Below are 22708 nucleotides of genomic sequence, written 5' to 3'. Positions count from 1 at the left end.
GGTACTCACCTTCACCAGCATCTTTGGTATTCACTGTGAACACAGCAGGCTTATTCACTGTGCCATGTATCAATCCTGGGCCGTAGGCGGTAACATGGCCACTGTTGACATAATCCACGTAGAACTGCAGGGGGCTTCCTGAAAAGCAAATGAAATGGTTTAGGGCGACAAGATCTGATCACCATCAATACAGTTTAGCATGTTAGGTCTGTGTGGCAATCACCTTCGCCACTCACTGCCACCTAATTTGCAGGCCACTGCCGTCAGGCAAGATCTGTCCCTAGTAAACACAGAAGACGGCTAAGGCTACTTTCACACTCGCATTTTGGCTTTCCGTTTGTGAGATCCGTCATGGGCTCTCAGAAGCGGGTCAGTTTTGCCCTAATGCATTCTGAATGGAAAACAATCCGCTCAGAATGCATCAGTTTGCCGCCGATCAGTCACCATTCCGCTCTGGAGGCGGCCTGCAGAGTTTTGCGGTCCGCTTGACAAAACGGAGCCAAACGGATCCGTCCTGACACAATGTAAGTGAATGGGGACGGATGCGTTTTTCTCTGACACCAGAAAACAGATCCGTCTCCCATTGACTTTCAATGGAGTTCATGACGGATCAGTCTTGGGTATTTTACAGATAATACAAACGGATCCGTTCATGACGGATGCATGCGGTTGTATTATTGTAAAGGATCCGTTTTTGCAGATCCATGACTGGTCTGCCTAAAACGCGAGTGTGAAAGTAGCCTTACAGGAAATGGGCACGTGTCAAAGCTAGCAGAAGTCAGAAGCAGTTCTTTTATCAGACTCGCAAAGAGCCGCAGTCCATTCTGTGAAGCCTCTTGCATTTTCATTCCATGTCCGTTCAGGTTTTTTTTGCGGACTGTATACAGAACCATTCATGTCAACGGGTCCGCAAAAAGACAACACAACGGAAGGTACTCAGTGTGCATTCCGTTCCGCAAAAAAGTAGAACTTGTCCTATTATTGTCTGCATTACGGACAAGGATAGGACTGTTCTATTAGGAGTCAGCTGTTCCGCTCCGCAAAATACGGAATGCACACGGAAGTCATCTGTATTTTTTGCAGATCAGTTTTTGCGGACCACAAATTACATACGCTCGTGTGCATTGTCGGGTATATAAAGCAAATGCTTTATAGAAATATAAAAAATAAAATAAAAAGCACAACAGCATGAGGCCCAAGTCTGATTTCCCCCTCTCCATCTGTTCTGAGCGCTGAAGCTTAAAACAGTGGGAAGTAAAGACAAGATAGTCACAGCAGTACAGGGCTGGCGGACTTCACAGAAGGGAAATTACACCTTCTGAGAGAAATACATCTAGCTGTGCAGCTAAAACGGGAATAAATACGGCTGAAAGACATTAGGAAAGCCAAATAAGACCTGTTCCACCCTTCAACTGCCACCAGCTGTATTTTCTGTTAGAAGCTGTGACAGTTACAGGACACACCCCTGAGCTGCCAGATTGAAATAAATCTAGCAGAGCAATGAATGGGGAGAGCTTTGGATCCATGTGAGGTACGGGGCTGGTTCTAGCCATTTTAGAAATCGTCATGCACTATAGAATGTCTAATTTTCAGTTTTTACATAATTTATAGGATAACCTATTTAAGTTTTTATAAGGAAGGTTAACCACCCACAGAGCCCTTACATACACTAATGTTCAGAGCAACTTCAATCCATGTCTAGAACTGAAGACCTACCTGGTATGTGCATGCCATCATACTTGATGTCCATCTCATGAAGGCCAGCTTCTGTAGGAGCATATCTGACCGTGACTGTTCCATCTTTGTTATCTGTGATGTCAGGTTTGGCCACTTTCCCAGAAGGCATACGGACTTCTCCTACATCAATGAACAATATGGTATGAGTTGAGTTAAGAGTTTACAGACCGAGTCCCCAAGAGATCTAGAAATTAAGTAACCCATGCAAACGGCAATAATTCACCTGTGATCTCTCCTTTTTTGATAGTGAAGGGAATAACCAGGTCAAATGGTCTCAATCCTGCAACATCCAGTCCATTCACTCCCATTACAGGGCGATCTGTAGCCTAAACCAAGGAGAGTCAAAAAAAATGAGCAAACCTTTAATAAAAATGAGAAGAGCATGAAAGGGAAGGTGGAGAGGACATGCTTCAATGGGAGCAAAACAAACCCAAATTCCAATGCAAGTTCATCATGGCAAAAAATAAATAAATTAAGACGCAGACATTTTAGGAAGGAAAAAAAATAAAAAAATAAGAGTCTTATAGTCCTGAAAATACAGGACTTAAGACTCACTTTTTTCCCCCTTCCTAAAATGTCAGTCTTAGTCCGCAGCCAGGGTGGTCCAGCAGTGCCAAACTTCCTTAACCGCTTCCTTGATGATTAAGCACATCAAGAAGAATGTGCCTACAGTCGAAGGTCCTCCCTGAGCTGCCAAATGGAAGTTCAGTATTGCAAGGACCTTCCATGATGTCACAGATGGTCGGTACCAGATGTGAAGTGCATGAAAATGAATAAAGCCGTACCATATGTCTATTACCTTATGTCTTTGCATGTAGCAGTGCTGCGTTTGTCAGGTGTGTATGCAGCAGTGCTGTGTGTTCAATTAGGTAAAAAAAAGGTGAAAAAACTAAATGTTCAAGACCCATCCTATCACTCACAGCTCCAGTTTAGGCCTCATGCACACAAGCTAATTTTCTTTCCGTGTTCATTCAGTTTTTTTTTTGCGGACTGTATGCAGAACCATTCATTTCAATGGGTCTGCAAGAAAAACGGAAGGTACTCCGTGTGCATTCAGTTTCGGTATTTCCGTTCCGCAAAAAAAAAAATAATAGAACATGTCCTATTATTGTCTGCATTACGGACAAGGATAGGACTGTTCTATTAGGGGCCAGCTGTTCCGCAAAATACGGAATGCACGCAGACGTCATCCGCATTTTTTGTGGACCGCAAAATACATACGGTCGTGTGCATGAGGCCTTATTCTCCCTGCAGTCTGCCGAGGGGTTGCATTGTACACTGGGAGTAGATTCTTATCCTCCCAGGTACAGAACCCCAGCTGTGTGACGGCGCAGAGATGTATCCCGTCCACAAGGCTATGTGATGCAAAACTGATGAAAGAGCAATGGAATTTAGGATTTGAAACTATTAAAAACACACAAATAAATTGCAAGATGAAGAAAGTCTTTGCAGTCAGTTTATCCAAAAACTTGGCAAACCTGGAAACATGAATTCTGCAAGAGACCGTTACACATTTTCTGAACACATGAAAAAATAAAAAGGATGAGACGGACGAGTGGATATAAAGGGTTAACTCCTTCCTGCCACGCAAGATGTGGTGGCTGGAAATCTGACAGACTTTGATGAGATGTTGGTAGTGAAAAAAAATAAATAGAAATGGGAAGATATGGCAGACATCTGGAATTTACAGAGTGGAGAGAGGTATGAGCCCAGTAAATGAACCCCCTCATAACCCACCCACACCCCCTCCCCAAATTTAATTCCAGTGGAGATTGAGGAAAAGGCCATCTCTGGAACAATAGATACAGGGAAGGAACTTTCCTTGGAATTCATCCAGAAGCGGAAAGAAAAGTATTCACGCCACGATAGCCTTCTACCAGCAGAGCTGTGCGTCTAATGCTGCGGTACGTGCTGTCAGTGTGATGGCACATGCAAGCAAAGCACTACATTACAGCTAAACGTACAGGAAGAACCCACAGTAACCACTATGCAACCCCTTGCAATTTATCAAGAGCAGGTTCCTAAAGACTCAAGTGCGGTTACATCTAGTTAGAATACTACGTGCTAGAGCCATCAGCAGGTTCGGCAGGTCCTGAATTCCAGAATTCCTTCCCTGTCCCACAACCTTCCAGGATGTTTTTTCCCTCCATGAATGATACAGTTACTGTTAAAAGACAGGGTACCCAGGGTTGCTGCATGCCCGGGTATGCGTAAGGTGGGGCTAACTGCTGCTGAGCCATCTGCTGAGGCATCATTTGCTCGCCGTCCAGAGCCTGCGTTGGGAGGTGCAAGAACATATTAGTCACATTCTACAGCGGAAAATTCATCAAGACAATGGTGGATGGAATGAAAAGCTTCAGTGGGTCACCGATTTTAGAATAGTCAGGACTTGTAGGTTTCAAAATGTTGTCATATTAAGAGGGAATCTGTCAGCAGTTTTGTACCTATGAAACTGGTTGACCTGTTACATGTACGCTTTTGTAGCTGAAGACATCCGTGTTGGCCTTATGTTCATATGTGCCCGCATTGCTGAGAAGAATTGTTTTAATATATGCAAATTAGCCTCTAGGAGCAATGGGGGCGTTACCATTACACCTAAAGGCTCCTCTCTCTGCCACTGCTGTGCCTCTCCATTTCAACAGGCAGTGAAAACCTCACCACGCCTGGCAGTGTCAAAAAGCAGAGGACGTGGCAGTTGCACAGAGAGCAGAGGCTCTAGGTGTAATAGCAACGCCCCTGTTGCTCCTAGAGGCTCATTTGCATATATTAAAACTTCATTTTTCTCAGCAATGCGGGCACATATGGACATGGCACCAACACAGATGTCTTCAGCTGCCAAGCACACATGCGACATGTCGGCCAGGTATCTGTCTCCTGACAGATGCCCGTTAAGTTTTCCATCAACACTCCAATCTTTACTTTAGTAAAGTACAAGGACACCAAATCCTATCTGTCCTGTTGGGATAGACCTATGCATTTCAGAAGGGTATATTTTAGATATCGGATATGAGAGATTCATGCATGCAAGGCCACATCTCCACTCTTGGCCAGGTGCGACAGCAGTGGGTTCCAGAGGTGGGACCTGTGGATATGCCACCAGTGGCTCAGATTGGAAAACCACTTTAGAGTGGGGTGGGGGTCTTACACTCATGACCCCCCCCCCTTTATCAGCCATGGCAGACAGCTGCTAATATAAGGGTCATCTTACCAGGATTACGCTAAAAGCTGACCATAACACTACATGTCTTTTAGACCAGTGGCGTGTTCTTTTTCTGAGCTGTATTATGGTTCAATGTATCCCCTGCGTGGGATGTATCCCCGATTTATCCTGATGTAACATGCCTTAACTGTTAAACGTTAAAAAAACAAAAAAAAAAAAAAAACTGACCATAACATCAAGTGTTACCCGAAACATGCAATGTTGTCGGAAATGGCCAAGCACCTGATGTGTATGGGGGGGGGGTAGATAAGGAATAAGGCAATTTGATTTCTACTGCCCAATCTTGTTCTTGGGAAGGTAACGAAGTTGTCAGAAGTGCCCTGGCAGTGGCGTTCTCCTTTCTACCCGTTCAGGAAATCTGAATGCTCAACCGAGCGTCCATTTGTACAAGTGCAGTTGGCCAAATGAGTATTCTGCCGACAGCTATCGAACACTTAGACAGGTAAAGTCCTTCTACGCTTTCTAATCAAGTTCTCTTGACATTTCCATAACAGATTAAAGGTTTATCTTCAAAAAAGTGTAAAGATTAAAAGAAGTTTCCCCTCATACTTACTGTAACTTGGAAGGGGCTGTTCGGGATGTGCTCCCCACCAAAGCGCACACAAATGACATATTTGCCAGGCTGGGGTGCCGTGTAGAAGATATCAAAAGTTCCATCTTCGTTTTCTACAACATCTACATCCACTTCAGTGCCGTCTGGTGTGCACACTGTACACGTCACTTTACCCTTTCCGGCAGCCTTGGCATCAACTGTTATTACAGTCTCTTCACCAATCTGGATAGTGGGTCCAATGCCAGCACCTGCATGGAACCAAGATGTTGTGGGGAGAGTAGGAAGGTACATAGTAAGAGGGGTGAAATTAGTTCATTATGGTTCTACTTTCCCAGCAAGTTCCATGCGCCACCACCCTAAAAAAAACCTGGCCAAACCCTTCGGCATTCACAGCCAGACCCCCCTCAGTTCTACAGGAAGCTCAGTTCTCAGGAAATTTTTATGCAAATAGAAGAAAGTCATCCTCACAGAAACGGAGAAAACAAGACCTTTGGGCAAGTTATGGGTCACTCAAGACTAGTGGTCTGGAGCCCAGATGTCCCACAATGACCACATGGACATGTTACCTCTATCTACCATTCACCCCAAGAAACAAGTGAAGATATAGTTAGTGACCCCCAAATTCTCAAAAGTAAAAGGACCCACTACCATTTAAAAAACACCATGTTGGTTGTGATCTCACAAAAACAAAACCTTGACACCACGAAGAGGTCCATTGTACCATGAGGTCTTCAATGAAAATGCAAAACCTCCCAAAACTCGCTGGAAGGCTTCGTGTGCAAGTAACAGAAATGGGTTTAAAGGTACCCCCAAAAAGGGCAATGGGATGCCAATCAAAGAGAGTACAATAAAAAAGGTGCAGTCTATTGCATGTTTCTGTAAGAAAGTGACTAGGCCATACTTGTAAGAGGTTACCTCCAGAATTGGTGACCTAACAGTGTATTTGTGAATAGAGAGAAACAAAAATTTCCTGAGGGACTGATTTCCAGAAGAACGCAAGTGCTGAAGAGACGAGCAGGAGAGGGTGGAAGAGGGTGCAGAGCAAAGTGGAATTAGAGATGCAGTTAAAAAGGTTCAGAGATTGTTGAAGAGGAGCCATACAAAGCAGGCATGCAAAAGCAAAACAGAAGAGACTTAAAACCATGGCGTAAGGAACCCCCTTCCCAACTCACACCCTACAGTTCATGGTTAGGGAGTGTGGCCTAACCTAAAACAGCTCTTAGGATACATGGCGCCATACATACAATTATTAGTTGAAGCCTCCAGAATCAGTGGCCAGATACGTTCTTTACCCATTTAGGGCAGAGATTTAGCCCCCTACTAATTGAATGCATAGGCTTGCGGCCAATATGGAAGCGTGCCAACATATTAGAACATCACCCATATATAGGCATGCTGTGCCAGCTGGATGTGCCCACCGCCTGTACTTAAATTAATGGCAAATTACATAAACCGAAAAGACTCCGCTATTAATGGGTCTCAGTTCAGTAAGGGGGGGGGGGGGGGGGGGGGGGGTTGGCGCGGGACGACCATCTGCATAAATTTGGGACTAAATCAGGAGGATCCAAGTTAGGTAATTTGCTGGAGCATCAAAAAGCTCAGCATCCAAAAAAGGACTAAATACATTGGTGGCATCTTCTCGCAGACAGTATTATATAGAGTAATACATGCCACACTCCATAACCACAAACCAGCTTCATATCAAATCCAATACTGCAATATCTGATCCCCGTATATCCCACTTGTTTCACCGCCACCAAGATGCAGGTTACCAGGGTTTTTAAAGGGAATCAATCAAGTATGCTGCCCTAGGGGAGGCCAGTATGAAGTAGACAGGGACCTTGATTTCAGCAGTGTCACTTCTCAAAATGGGTTCGATAAAATCAGTTTCTCAGATGCCGAGCACCGTGTGGGCCTAGAGTCCTCTCAATGACGCGCACATCCTTATTCATCTGCGGCTCCCTCCGTCTAGCTGACAATTTGCAGCTTTCTATGCACAGTTAGGGTACAGTCACACGCTGCAGATTTTGTTGCAGGGTTTTCTGCGACTGAAAAAAATCTGTACCATTCACCTTAATAAGGGTTGCAGATATCCATGTTTTCAATCATGGAAAACAAGATCCGCAGAGTGTGAAGGCACCCTAAGGGCTCATGCACACAGCTGTTGCCCAGCCATGCCTGTATTGCGGGCGGCAAAGAGCGGGTGTGCAATATACAAGCACAGGTCGTGTGCACTCACCGCATTACGGATGCTGACCCATTCACTTGAATGGGTCCATAATCCGGAAGGTCCGGTGCAGAACGGAGGCGTGGAAGCACTACGGAGTGCTCCTGTAGGGTTTCTCTCCATGCCTCCGCACTGCAAAAAAATAGAACATGTTCTATTTTTTGAGGTACGGATGGATCATGGACCCATCCAACTGAACGGGTCTGCGGAAACCGCTTGGATGTTTCCCATGCATTGGGGACAGCAAATTGCGGTCCCCAATGCACAGAACGGCCAGAACACATTAGTGTCCATGAGCCCTAATAGAAAGTGGTCAATAAGCAATGGGAGCTGGCCTCATAAAATACCAGGAATCCAGCACTCAGGACTCCTGGCTCCACTCACTGATTCAGACTTTCTGAAAACGACCCCCATATTGACAAGTGACAATGAAACCAGGGTCTCCGTCACCAACTTCCACTGCCCAAGCATAAACCTGGCAACAGATTCCCTGTTAAAAGCTGGAGAAAGGCTGGACTGCTCTTCAGTAGACAATCAAGTCACGTTGGTGGACACCGGCCATTGCAGTTACACCGAGAATGGATTTCATGCCTACAAGAGAAGCCACCTTCCCAGCCCATCTGCACAGTCACTTTGCCGTCTGGGCGATTCACAGCTGTTACATTTGCAGCCAAAGGGATAACTCAACCCAACAGACCGAGGCTAATCTTTGGGATTCAGGTTGGCGCAAGTTTTATAAATTTGTCCTAATGACCAATTATACTGAATATTTTCTAAGAAAACCATTCATCTGCTAAGCATCTCCGGCTCGGGAACACGTTGCCACGTAAAGGACGTTCAATGCAAGAACAATGTGGAAAGAATGCAATGCTCTTCATGCCGATCGCGATTACAAGGGCCGGGCTATGCCCATATAGTAATGCTTAGAACAACTGTGAATGCCAGGACCTGGACTGCCAGAAAGATCAGAAAAATCATGTCCAACTTAACACGGGAGACTGAGAATAAAAAAGGTTTAGTCGAGACTAGCAAGCGGCTTACCTAGCCCGTGACCTCCGATTGACACTGAGGTGAAAGGGCAAAGAGCAAGGAAAGGTAACGTGAGACAAGGTGACAACGTGAGGGTAAAGTGCATAACAATATACACATCAGCAGAGATCAATTTACATCACAACATGTTACGCCATAAACCGTGTGCAGCGTTGAGAAGGGTGTACGTATAAAGCAGTGTGAGGAGAGCGACGGGAGGAGTCTTAAAAGGCATTCCACGCTCTGCCCTGCGCTACGCAAAGCTTTTCGGAGGGGTCCACGAATCTGTCTTAGACCAGCAGATAGCTCAGGTAGCGGGACTACACGATCCAGTACTCTGCAAAATGGGACCTTCTCAAACTGCATTTGCTGCTCGAATGTATGGCCACAGTAGAGTAAACCTGGAATTTTCTGCGAAGAACCGCAGCAGATACAGTAGCCACATAGTGGATGAGGTTTAAACAAAACTCCACCCAGACAGAATTGGATTCCACGTACAGATTGACACGGGTGGTAGATATTAAACTCGCAGCAGGTCAAATTTGTTACTGTGAATTTCACCCTTTAGAATATCGGGGGCAATTTCTGTACTAAAATCCACACGATTTGGTGGGGATTTTGGCCAGATATTCTGTTGTGGACCTCCTACGTTTGGCCATACAGGACTTAGAGGGGTTCTCCGGGCTCTTAATATTGATAACCTATCCTCAGGATAGAACAACATCAGATCGACAGGGGTCCAACATCCAGCACCCCCGCCGATCAGCTGTATGCCGTGCAGCCTCTCTTCCCGTTGGCTGCAGCTTTGCCATAGACTGCAGCGGTGGGCAGGAAGCGAAGACTGAACGTGCCAACTGCATGCGCCATCTCCTCGTACAGCTGATCGGCAGGTGTGAGATCCGATATTGAGGACCTATACCGAGGATGGGTTGTCAATATTAAAAGCCCGGAGAACCCCTTTAAACTGCTTTCAAGGTAGGTCATATACGGAAGAATCAAGGCACCTGATCTTTATTAGAGGGTGGAATACCATATACAACCAAAGAATCGCCTACCTGTCACTGTGCATTTGCTGGCATCGCCTGTTGGCACGGCACGGATGCGATAAGGTGAATATGGAATCTCATCGCCTCCGTATTTGATGAGAATAGTGTAGCGCCCAGTCATGTCAGGCACATAGGACACAGTGTAAGTCCCATCTTGATTGTCACGGATAGTGGCCTTCTTGGGTTTTCCTTCAGGATCCTGGAAATAAATGAATACATTTAGCATTGAGCTAATGGGGTCTTTATACTAACTTTTATTTCCAGTAGTTGAGCTTCTGTCAATCTCCAGAGGATCCGGATGCTAGAATCGCCAGAGCGCATCTTGGGTTCTGTTCACATCTGCATCATGGCTTCATCATAAACCATATCCATGCACAATGGACACCAGCAGCGACCAACAGACCCCTAGTGACTTAAAAGGTGTCCATTGGGTTCTGCCACAGTGCAAAAATAATGGATGCTCCCGATGCAGATGTGAACACCGCCTTACAGTCCCTTCCATTGGGCATTTCTGAAGGCACAGTAAGGATAGTGCTTGACACCAAGATGAAATCCATCGTGACCCCATTACAATAGGTGGTCTTCGGTGCATAAAAACTCAAAGCCCATTACAGGGTGTGTTCACAATTTTTGATATGCTGTGCCCCGCGCTACAAGTCACGACACTTACCGTTATCTGAACTGCAAGGAGACCCTCTCCAGCATCCTTGGCATCAATAGTAAATTCCACAGGCAGACTGGCAGGGACACCGGTTTTATCCAATCCTGGGCCACTAGCTTTTACCTTACTGGCATCATGAGTGGGCAGAACTTTTACTTTGAATGGACTACAGAGAAATGGAGGACAATAAAAATACTTTATTATTCTTCACACAGATTATAGGCAAGCAAGGATTAAAGGCTTTGTATACTGATGAGCCATCTGACTCCCAGCACCGCCACCAATTAGCAGATTGAAGGGGTGGTGGAAGCACTGCCTCTTACTTTGCCTGTGATTTCACCTCCATTGGTCAAATGGCCTTTGTGAAGTTCAGGCCCATTCAAGTGAAGACGACAGAGTTACAATGTCAAGCGCGGCCACTACACAATGTATGGTGCTGTGCGTGGTATTGTAAAGAGGCCACAACTCTCAACCATGCGCTGTAGCCTCTTTAAAGAGCTGACTGGTAGGATGGCAGAACTTGTACCTCTATCAGATATTAACATCTCTCACTTGTCATGGAGATAGAAGCCTAACTAACCTGCGTGGCACTTCTTCATCTCCATACAGAACTGCAATGTTGTATGGTCCTTCACGGGTGGGCACATAGTTAACGGTCTGAACTCCATCTCCATTGTCAACAATTTCCACAGGTTCAACAATTCCTACAAAACAAATGAGCTGAAAATACCCACCAGGAACACAAAGAAAAGAACTGCATTTACGTCTCTGCAGCAACTTACCTTTTGGACCTTGGACTTTAACTTGCAATGGAGCAACCCCTGCTTTACTTGTGTCTACACTGAAGGACTGTGGGACATTTGCCCTTACAAGACCTGGGCTCAGTCCAGGACCAGAACATTTCACCTTGCTGCTATCGATGACATCAGTAACGGGAACCTTGAATGGACTGCCTGCAAAATCGTAAAGGCATCAGTGATGCAGGTGCAAATATAGTAATATCAGAGAAACAAAGTACATCAATTAAGGAAAGCCAAAATCCCAACAAGTCTCGTCTTCCACCTTGACCCCACTCATCTCAGTGCAAACAGAAATTTCACATTTTCAATACATGACCCCTTGAAACATTTGAAGTGAGAGAAACACCTGCAAGACTATTTTACAAGGCCATGAGCAAGTTTCCATCAGTTTTAGTTAGGTTAAGGGTGTGACCATACGGCAAGGTCATAAAGCGGTTGCATTATGGCTGTACAAGCTGCAGCAGACTAATTACGACTGCGCTGTTTAGTCGGTCTGTATTGTTAGAGAGGTTATCCAGGAATTTCAGATTGATAACCTATCCTCGGTATAAGTCATCACTATCGGATCAGTAGGGGTCCAACACCATGCATCCCCCACCAATAAGCTGTTTGAAGAGGCCACGACCTCTTATACAATGGCATCACTGGCCTATCAGTCACAAGGCCGACAGTAGACGCAGTTCAGCCCCATTCAAGTGAATGGGGCTGCGCTTGGTGAGCTGTAAGGAGTGTGGTGATCACGGTAGCTCCGGAGAGCGCAGCGACTTCCTTAAACAGCCAATTAGCAGGGATCCTGGTAGGACATCAATATGAAAATCCCAATAACCTGTTTAATGGACACAGGGCAGACTCCATACAATACAGACCACGGCCGTGCTAAACCGTGACATGAACACACCAGGTGGTTGTACCCTATAGCACTCAAAACTCAAGTCTCACCTGGAACCTGGTGTCCACCATATGTGACATTAAGGCTGTAAGTGCCAGGCTCATATGGGATATATTCCACTGAGCAGCTGCCATCTTTATTGTCTGTGCAGGACATCTTTGCTTCAGATGGACCTTCAACAGCCAAGCCGAGACCCCCTGTACCAGCACCCCTAGAAGAGAAACAAAAAGCCTCCAGCAGTTATACACCAATTAAAAAACCCAAAAAACTTGGTGGGGTATTTCAGCACAAAAGCCTTTCCCAAAAAATTACTAGAAATCCTGGTCCTCAAATAACCATATACGAATATATGATGGAGAAATCACCTTGTTTCCACAGTAAATTTGTTGGGCTTGTTTGTTGTTCCACTTTGGATACCAGGACCATGGACTCGGACTCTAGATGGGTCACAACCTTCTGTCACGGGAACCCGGAATGGACTCTTGGGTACAGGACTTCCATTGTAAGACACATCTACAGAGTGAACACCTAAGTGGATAGAAAACACCAATAAGTAAAACCATATCCTACCAAGCTACCAACAGCATGGTCCTATGATGAGTAACTGCATAAAACACCTCACCTTCTTCATAAGGAGTATACTCCACTTTGTATGTACCATCCCCATTATCCTGTACGTAGGCTTCAGTGAAATTGCCAGAAGGATTGGATACCCTGGTCTTGACATGTGGACCTCCATTTTTGGTCAGAGCCCGGGCATCCACACTGAATTCTGTAGTTGCTTCTCTGAAAACACCTGCAAGGAAGGAAAAAAATAAATAAATATTTAAAAGCAAATGTCATGTCAACACCCAAACCAAAAAAGAAAAAAATAACTTGTTCTCGCACCTTTTCCTTCAACTCCAGGTCCAAACACCTTAACACCAGATGTATCAACTGCTGGAGTCACTTGCAGTTTGCTGGGGAAGTTGGGCACCATTTGACCACCATATTTGATAGTAATGGTATAGATTCCAGGGTAAAGTGGAATATAGGTAATAGTATATGTTCCATCTCCATTGTCTTGGATATGGACCTCAGCCTGCATGCCAGTGTCTGAAATTATTTCAATAGTCAACTCTGCATTGCCAGCATTGGAGCAGTCCACGTTAAATTTGCCAGCTTCGCCAACCTGGGCATGTTCTAAACCAGGGCCTGAACAAGTCACCTTGGTCGGGTCAAAGGAAGGCTCAATCTTCGCCTTGAATGGAGATCCCGGTATATGGGTATCGGCAAAAAGAATATTGATGTTGTAGTCGCCGGGTTCAGTAGGCAAATAGGATACAGAGCAAGTTCCATCGCCGTTGTCTAGGCATTCAATCTTCGCTTCACATGGACCTTCAACAGTCAATCCAAGTCCTCCTTGGCCAGCACCTTTAGTGTCTATGGTGAATGGGGTTGGAGAACCTACACTTCCTCCCTTTAGCCCAGGCCCATAAGCCTTAACCTAAAGCACACATAAAATACAAAGTTAGTAAAAATCAAGGCATGGAGGACAATTCACCATTTCCAAGTTCTCAAAAAACGTTCCATTCATCCGAATAGCAGAGTTATGGTAGCAAGCATAGATTTCAGCAAGCCTCATTCAGTTAAAATGGGACCATGAAAGACATTTCTACAAAAATTCTGTTGAATGTGAACTCCAATACAGTATAATAAAAAATCTTATCAATTATACTTATACTTAAAGGGAACCTGTCAGCGGGATTTTGTGCAAAGAGCTGAGGACATGGGCTGCTAGATCGCCGCTAGCACATCTGCAATACCCAGTCCCCATAGCTCTGTGTGCTTCTATTGTGTAAATAAACAGATTTGATACATATGCAAATGAACCTGAGATGAGTCCTGTCCCTGACTCATCTCACATACAGGACTCATCTCAGGTTAATTTGCATATGTATCAAATCGGTTTATTTACACAATAAAAGCACACAGAGCTATGGGGACTGGGTATTGCGGATGTGCTACCGGCCATCTAGCAACCCATGTCCTCAGCTCTATACACAAAATCCTGGTGACAGGTTCCCTTTAAGGCTAGGTCTACACGACTACATTTGTCGAGCGACACTTAGGGCACAACTACACTGCAAATGATGTCGCGCAACAATATTTATAATGATGGTCTATGGTGTTGCACTGCGACAGTCAGGGAAAAATGTATTTCAAATTGATTTTTTGCGACTGTCGTGTCGCAGTGCAACACCATAGACTATTGGCAATGTATCTCAGACATTGGTGGCATAAGTCAGATCATAATGGGTTCTGCAACCATCTCCAGAACGTGCCCCTGAAAGTGAAGGACCGCTCTGCACACTCTACATTCACTTCCATGGGAGTTTAAAAAATAAAATAGCTGGCGGTTTTGGGGAGCTCCATAGAGTTCTGCGACTGCCAGAAATACCCATAGAAGAGAATGGATAGCATTGAGAGACTCTCCCCTTCACTTTTGGGGGAAAGACCTGTTCTGGAGTCAGGAGAGGGCCCTAGAGGTCAGACACACACACACTGATATGCCACCAGTGTTTTAAATGAGACAATCCCTTTAAGTACTCACCTTTGAAGGATTTGTTGGTGGAACTGCTTCAACAGGGAAAGGACTGCCGGGTACTGGTACTCCATCGTATGTAACCTCCACTTCGTAAGGTCCTTCTTCCCGAGGTATGAACTTCACAGTGCTATTATCTGGACTCAGACCTGGTTCTACTTTGCAAGGAACAGATTTGTTGGATGGGCCGGTGATTTTAGAAGCCACTTTGCCTTGTCCTCCGGCACCTTTAGACTTCACTGTAAACTCCTGGTCCTTTCCAACTTCCACCTCTGAAGAATAAAAAAAGGTCAATGTCCAGCACAAAAAACTAAAAACACACAGATCAGTACATACAGTGCATAGGCAACCTGCTGAAGACCTCAACTGATCCATAAGATTTTTTGAAGACAGGCATACTATACAATAAAATTATGATCCAATCTCTCCATAAGGAGAGCCTACAAATGTAATAGTCTATAACAGACAGGTACAGGCAAGTTTAGCGTTAATAGGTGCTTATGACTCATAATAAAAATAAAAAATTTGGATCTCCACGTTCAGTTCTGTGCATGATACATACTGTCTCCAAGTCCAGAAACTTTGATCTTGCTGAGGTCCAGAGTTTGGGCAATGTTAACAGGGAATGGGCTCTTGGGAATATGGTCTCCTCCATAGGTCACATTTACACCAATATTACCCTGAAAAGGAACCAAAAAACCCCCATGAACATCTGGCAACAGTAACAAAACCCTGTAACGTCAGTACACTACCTAAACGTTGGTCGTTACCTGCTGCACTGGTGTGTATTTGACAGTATACGAGCTGTCAAGGTTGTCAATGACTTCAAAGTCCTTCACAGCGTCTCCTTTGGCCGGGCCGGTAAAGTTCACATCTAGTTTCGCTTTGCCAGCTGCTTTGGTGTTCACTGTGAAATGGGTAGGCTTGCCGATTTCAACACCTAAGAAATAAAAATGCAAAATGTGGTTTGTTGAAGCCACTCTAGAAGAGTAATACAAGACGAATCTTCTACCACTATAGCTTACCACTCTTGTTCAGTCCTGGCCCCTCTGCCTTCACTTTACTAGCATCATGAGATGGGTCAACCTTAATGCGGATGGGGCTCATTGGTGTGGCCTGAAGGAAAAACAAAAAGAAGACATGAAGATACACACGTAAAACACTGGTGGCCGTGGCATCCACCGATGGCAGATGTTTTACAAAACAAACACTTGCCAATGTCATTTGGGACACAGTGTACACAAGCCTTTACACCTTTATATATTTTTAGATTTTCTTGGTTTTGCAGCAAAAACAGGCCCCCAAAGTTCATGCCTATCTGTAGCGCTTCTCACTGCAGTGCATACAGAATCCGTACACTGTAGCCATACAGGTGGTGTACGAATCCTGTGTTCTGCAACCCATGCTGCAGTGAGTACAGGACTGGTGGGAGTACACAGTTCATGCCTGTGCCCTCTATACTGACAGGTTTGCATAGGACATCAGTGCAGGGATGCCCGGCAGACCTGTCATCAAAAGGGGGCGAGAACAGGCAGGAACTCTGCACAGGACATAGCTGCCCCTGCCTGCCTGCACTGCCTTTGCTAAAGCCTGGCACAGTATATCAGTGGGGGGCATCCCTGCACCGATATGCTATGCAGACGAGTGCAGCAAGGACAGACAGCAGTGATGTGGGCTCCTGCCAGTCCCGTGCTCACTGCAGAGAATATTGCAAAACACCAGATCTGTACACCGCATCCATGGTATACGGATTCTGTATGCGCTGCATTGAGAAGGGCTACAAAAAAAAAAAAAGTTCCAACTTCAGGAGCCTGTTTTGCTACAAAACCAATAAAATGTATTATTAAAAAAATAAAAAATAAGTGTAAAGCCTTTTCCAAGTTAAAAAAAAAGGGCAAAGGTTTATACACACTAAGCCATGCCCTCGGGGCAGTTCCTGCAATTCCCTTAGGAAACATACACCGGTTAATTTGCACAAATCCCACCCTTTTGCATTACCATTTTTTATACATATGATACAGGGCAACTTATTACTTGTAGTACACTTCTGGAAGAAGCAAATCTTAAAAAAAATGCATGTTAAAGTGTTATTCCGATCGCAGCCATTCATCAGAAACCCTCATGCATTAGTCAGAGCGGGTAAAGTCACAAAAACAGCCGACCAGGCTGAGCAATGCTGCACCCATAGCTCCCATTATACTGGAGTTTATGGAAAAAGACCATCGCTATGCCATCCACAAACATGAAAGGGGTTTGGGATTTTACTAATGATGACCTCTTCTCTGGATAAGCCAATAGTATCTGATTGGTGGAGGTCCGGCACCTGGGACCCCCGCCGATCAGCTCTCCGAGAAGGCACCGGTGCTCCTGTGAGCACTGCAGCCTTCCCTATGCCAGTGATGACATGTTGGGCGGTCACGTGGCCTAGGCGCAACTCTGCCCCATAGAAGTGAACAGGGCTGAGCGCGATACCAAGCACAGCCTCTATACTAAGTATGGACACTGTGCTCAGGAGTGCCACTGCCATCTCAAACAGCTGATTGGCAGGGGTCCCGGGTGTCAGACCCCCACAGATCAGATACTGATGACCTACCCAATGGATAGGTCATTATATCAAGATCTCGGAAAACCCCTTTTAAATGGGATGAAGATGGAATATCCCTTTAAAAGATGCCAACGACGTAGCGCTAGGTTTCTTGACCCGTATAAATCTCATGTATAGGAGATCAGTTCTCTTCAAGGGTGCGGGGTCGGAAATGAAAGCCAAAACCCAATGCAGTCCCTTAGAAGATAAACTAAACTAAATTGACCTTTGTGCCAAATTCACACGGCATCTGAAGCCAGATTCAGATTCCCCAGAGCGACGTTAACTGGACGGATGACGAGCATAAGTACCTGGCCTGCAAAGAGAACCATGATGGTATAGCTTCCAGCTCCTGGTGGGGTGTACTTCACCGTGAACGTGTCGTTGTCATTACGGATGATGTCAAAGTCTATGTCGGCTTCAGCTGGACCCACAACTCCAGGAGCACATTTGATTCCAATGCTCACATCCCCTAAGGAGAGATTTGTACAGGACAGTCAATCACTACTCTCATCTTGGCAGCATATTGTGGATGATGTAGTTGTCGACTGAAACCTACAAGCATACCGACTTGGACACTTAATAAGACTTCCCTGCGTACACAGACATCACAAAGAGCATTATGGGCAAAGCCACTCAAAGCCCTCAAGGGTAATATGGACATGGCAGCAGCTTTCCTGATGAACATGCAACTGCCATATGGATCCATAATACAACCGTGAGAATATGGCCTTCTAGATGGAAGAAATAACCCAACACAGGTGTACACAACCTTGCATCTCAGGGGCCACATGACTCCATTCTGTGTGGCCCCCAACCATCTGGTCACAGACATGCTTGTTGTGTCTGGTCATTGCAAGAGTATTTTTCATGTCAGAAAGAAAAATAGCATGTTGCGTCGGGAGCAGGGACAAGTACGTTACAATGGTCCACTGCAGCCATTTCTGGGACCCCCATATGTGCGGCACTCCAGGACGGAGCGGATGACGTGCACAGGTGACCATCTTTATTGTAGTTTATGGGAGTAAGGAAACACTTTTTAGCAACTCAAAGTAAAACCAAGACTACTTTCCGGTATTGAGATCCACTATAGGGTCTCAATACTGGGGGAAAAAAACGCTTCCATTTTGTCCCCATTCCTAGTCAATGGGGACAAAACCTAACTGAACAGAATGCTCCAAAATGAATTCCGTTCCCATACCGGAGTGCAAACTGCGGTTTTCTTACTGTCAAGGGATGAGGAGCAAGACGGATCAGTCATAACCCACAATGCAAGTCAATGGGGGCGGATCTGTTTTCTCTGACACAATAGAAAGACTTATCCGTCCCCCATTGACTTTCAAAAGGAGTTCATGACGGATCCGTCTTGGCTAGGTTAAAGATAATACAACAAGGATCCGTTCTTAATGGATGCAAATTGTTGTATTATCAGTAACAGAAGTGTTTTTGCTGAACCCTGCAGGATCCAGTAAAAACGCTAGTGTGAAAGTAGCCTTAGACACTCATTTGGAGCGGGAGCCATAGCTCCCAAAAGGTGAGAGCCCTGGAGCCACCACCTATCAGACATGCCCTTAATGTCCGATACGGTAATACAGCCCTTAGACAAGAAACGTTGTGCATACCTGATCCAACGACTACATGTCACTCACCTTGTCCAGCCTCTGTACAGTCCACAGTAAAATAGGTGGGCTCATGCGCTTTCAAGCCGGTTTTAGCAACACCAGGTCCATAAACCTTAACTTTGTTGGGATGGCTGCCAGCACCAATAGTCATCTGACAACAGAAAATGACGGTTTTTTAACTATCCAGTATGTTTCACCAGTTTATAACTTATACAGTTCATTACGAGTCAGGGTGAATTCACAACAAGGATGTTACGCCTGAACTTTAAATCCGCAGCAGATTCGAGGCATCCTGCGGATTCGCCTCTAGGAGCAATGGGACAGTTACCATTAAATCTAGAGGCTCTGCCCTTTCTGCAACTGCCGCCTGCTGCACTTTGACAGGGCCAGGCAGGGAAACTGGTAGCATGCCTGGCCCTTTCAAAGTGCAGAGAGAGCGGAACCTCTAGGTGTAACAGTAACGCCCTCGTTGCTCCTAGAGGCTCTTTTCCATATATTAAAACTTCATTTTTCTCAGCAATGCTGGCACATATGAAGATGAGACAGACACACATGCAACAGGTCAGCCAGTTTCACAAGTACAAAACTGCTGACAGATGCCCTTTAAAAACATGCAGATTTCATTGTGGATTCAGGTGTGTAATTTTCACGCCGTGTGCGCACATACCTTTAGCTCCTACACTTACCCTGAAAGGACTATTAGGAATGTTCACTCCACCCCAGGATATTACAGCTGTGTGTTTTAATGGTTTCTTTGGTGTATAGCTGCAGCTGTAGGTTCCATTGCCATTATCCTTGGTGGTAACGTCCACAGGGTTTCCTTCTGAATCCTAAAAAAAATAACCCCTGTTAGAAAGAGTTCCAGGAACTTGAATGCTTCCGATGGTAGGACAGCTACTTACCTGCACAGACACTTTAAGGGGCGCCTTTCCTCCTTGTTTGGCATCAACTGTGAACTCTGCTGGCTTATTGATGGCAAGTCCAGACTTCTCCAGACCAGGGCCATAGGCTTTCACCTTTAGGAAAAAATTCATTACATTTAAAATCTGAAGGCATCACCATGAGCTTCACTTGAAGAGTTCCACTTCAATAAACAGGTTACAATCAAGGGGCCAAAATAGTCTTACTTTCTCCGGATAGAAATCTTTGGGGGCTGGTTTGATTTCTGCCATGAAGGGGCTCAGCTTGATGTCTTCATTGTTGCACAGGACATGTACGGCGTATTCTCCAGCTTCCAGAGGCCAGTATCGCACATCACAAGACCCATCGCCTTTATCATCACACTCAATCTTAGCTTGTGAGGGACCTTCCACAGAAAACCCTGCACAAAGGAAGTTTAGACATAAGACGGGCCGACACCAGCCTAGGGGTCCTACAGGTTTTCAAACCCCTTCACATCATAGATTTGGGGGATCTGCAAGTTGGTTACAGGGATGCCCATTACTGGGAACTTCAAAATGAACCCACCTAGAGTGCCCACATCATCTCCAATAGCTTCAACTACAAAGTCAGCTGATTTTCCAACGACGCCTCCTTCTAGGCCAGGACCCCATGCTCGTACTTTCTGCTGCCCACATTCTGTGCCAACCTTGACCTCAAATGGACTAAGGATAAAGAAAACCATTTTATATACAAACATAATGCAAATTTGCTTTACTGGCCTAATATTAAGGGTCTATACATCTACGGATCCCAGAGCTCATGCACCAGGTGTTTATTACTGACCTTCGCGGGATGTTCTGTCCTCCCCATGTGATGGTCACTGTGTAGTTTCCAGGAGTTGCTGGATAGTATTCAAAATAATAGACACCATCTCCCAAGTCCTTCTGTTTAACACGTTCCTCTGTTCCCTCTATGAAGAACAGATTCCATTCATAAAGCGTTCCCAGAATATACTGGCGCCAAATAACCAAGTGAAGGCTATAAACTATGGAGGCTTTGCTTGTGGAAAGAACTGTAAGGGATCATGCAGACAGCAGTTTCCTGGCCGTGCCCATATTGCATCCCACAAACAGCAGGTCCGCAATAGACGGGCACCGGCAGTTTGTGCATGGGTCTGCAATCTGGAAGGTGCGGTGTAGAATCGAAGCACTACGGAGCACTTCTGTGGGGGTTTCTATGCCTCTGCACCACAAATATTGAACGGGTCTGGATCAGTCTGTGCCAGCCGCACAGATTGTGCGGTTCCCAATGCACGGAATGGCCGATCAACAGCCATCTGCATGAGCCTTAAAGCTTTCCTCACTGTCCAGAATTCATGTAATCGACTGTGTGGTGCAATCATGATCGTCTGGTAACCTAAAGGACGTTCCCAAGTGTCTACAGGGCACAGAAGGGTCTCGGACACATGCAACGCTTACAGTTTAAAGGGGACAATGTCATCTGGTGCTATAAGGGGTGTATGGAGTGCCTACAGCACAGAGTCTCTGCCTATTCTGTACTTCAGTCGGACAGTTCAGTTTTTGAGACATTTCCCTGCTGGTTTTTCAGCCAAAGCCAGGAGTGGATCCAGCAGCAAGAAGACATAGGAGTCCTGCCTTTAGATTTCCAATTCCATTTAAATCCACTCCTGGCTTTGGCTGAAAATCCTGCCTCAAATCCTCCTCCAAGAACTGTGTGAAGCTGCCGTTACTTTATTGATAGAAGATTTCAAACTATCTAGGACAGGCACCAGGTTTGCTTACTTTGAGACAGAATTGTATCGCCAATAAGAGACTTCTATGGAGTATGAAGCCATGATCACTGCATGTTTAAAAGGAAATCTGTCACCAGCGACGTCCCTATCAAACTGCTTGCATAGACATAGCTGTGTGTCACCCGATTTAAAAACTGTCCCCGAGGTAGCATACTTTTCATAATTTGCCAATTAGACCTTTGGTGCAACGAGGGAGTCCTTGTTGCTCTTGTTTTACACAAGCTCCACTCCCTCCCTCACTGCCTGGCCCTCTCAAAGCAGGAAGGGTTGGCCACAGAAAGGAGTGGAGCTTGGGTGCAACAAGAGCAAAGGCGATGCCCTCATTGCACCAAAGGCCTACTTTTTGTATTAAAAAAAGTAGCACAACTCTGGGACAAAGTCTCGGATCCAACAAGAGAAAAATGTGTATGCCAGGCATGTCCAAACTGCGGCCCTCCAGCTGTTGCAAAACTACAACTCCCAGCATGCCCTAATAGCTGTAAGCTATCCAGGCATGCTGGGAGTTGTAGTTTTGCAACAGCTGGAGTGCCGCAGTTTGGACATGCCTGGTCTATGCAAACAGCTGGATAGGGAGATCACTGGTGACCGATTCCCTTTCCAAGCGCTCCTCAGTTCATGAATATGAATATACAAAATTGTGTTTTTAATATAAAAATGTGCCTCCTGGAACAGTTACTGTATTCACTCCTATGGCTTTAGATATTTTTTTATTTTTTATTTTTTTATGTACAGATTGAGGCTCTAAAAAAAAAACAAAAAAAAAATATAAAAAACAAAGGGGGGGGGCGCATTTATTATCCAGAAATATGCTTATATTAGGCGTATTGTAGGTGCTTTTAGACCCCCTATAGGGGGTCTAAAACGCAGGTCTTAAGAAATGACCCCCAAAGTGCTTCCTATAAGAACTTTTCCTTCAGACGCTCTGCGTTTCATGGAAGCCAGCAAAGGAATGGGAAGGGTTGTCCTCTGGGGAGCGATCAGGCCAGCCAACTACAGTAACTTGGAATTTGTGAAGGGTCAGCACTAAATGCTCCGGGCTGTTAAGACAAAGGAATTCCTGA

At 45.3% G+C, this 22708-nt stretch overlaps 1 protein-coding gene across 4 annotated transcripts in view; it reads right to left on the bottom strand.

The window, feature by feature from the left end:
- FLNA (filamin A) overlaps positions 1 to 22708 on the bottom strand; it is a 118103-nt gene that overhangs the window by 20237 nt on the left and 75158 nt on the right. Inside the window, exons 10-34 of one of the 4 annotated variants that reach the window (XM_044268706.1) lie at positions 20678 to 20804; positions 20420 to 20556; positions 20080 to 20273; positions 19855 to 19968; positions 19639 to 19782; positions 18980 to 19103; positions 17642 to 17802; positions 15772 to 15862; positions 15517 to 15686; positions 15309 to 15426; positions 14756 to 15018; positions 13051 to 13648; positions 12785 to 12958; positions 12528 to 12690; positions 12213 to 12373; positions 11256 to 11426; positions 11054 to 11177; positions 10483 to 10639; positions 9822 to 10011; positions 8779 to 8802; positions 5511 to 5758; positions 3921 to 4010; positions 1961 to 2063; positions 1717 to 1857; positions 10 to 138 (exon numbers count right to left, since the gene is read on the bottom strand). In XM_044268706.1, coding sequence (XP_044124641.1) covers positions 10 to 138; positions 1717 to 1857; positions 1961 to 2063; positions 3921 to 4010; positions 5511 to 5758; positions 8779 to 8802; positions 9822 to 10011; positions 10483 to 10639; positions 11054 to 11177; positions 11256 to 11426; positions 12213 to 12373; positions 12528 to 12690; positions 12785 to 12958; positions 13051 to 13648; positions 14756 to 15018; positions 15309 to 15426; positions 15517 to 15686; positions 15772 to 15862; positions 17642 to 17802; positions 18980 to 19103; positions 19639 to 19782; positions 19855 to 19968; positions 20080 to 20273; positions 20420 to 20556; positions 20678 to 20804 — 4116 coding nt within the window. Of the gene's footprint in view, positions 1 to 9; positions 139 to 1716; positions 1858 to 1960; positions 2064 to 3920; positions 4011 to 5510; positions 5759 to 8778; positions 8803 to 9821; positions 10012 to 10482; positions 10640 to 11053; positions 11427 to 12212; positions 12374 to 12527; positions 12691 to 12784; positions 12959 to 13050; positions 13649 to 14755; positions 15019 to 15308; positions 15427 to 15516; positions 15687 to 15771; positions 15863 to 17641; positions 17803 to 18979; positions 19104 to 19638; positions 19783 to 19854; positions 19969 to 20079; positions 20274 to 20419; positions 20557 to 20677; positions 20805 to 22708 lie in introns of all 4 variants that reach the window. The other 3 variants (XM_044268705.1, XM_044268710.1, XM_044268707.1) reach the window with 3 other exon arrangements.

Source organism: Bufo gargarizans, chromosome 9 (genome assembly GCF_014858855.1).
Source record: "Bufo gargarizans isolate SCDJY-AF-19 chromosome 9, ASM1485885v1, whole genome shotgun sequence".
NCBI lineage: Eukaryota > Metazoa > Chordata > Amphibia > Anura > Bufonidae > Bufo > Bufo gargarizans.
Note: the sequence above shows the minus strand (reverse complement) of the source record. Positions and strands in the feature narration are given on the sequence as shown.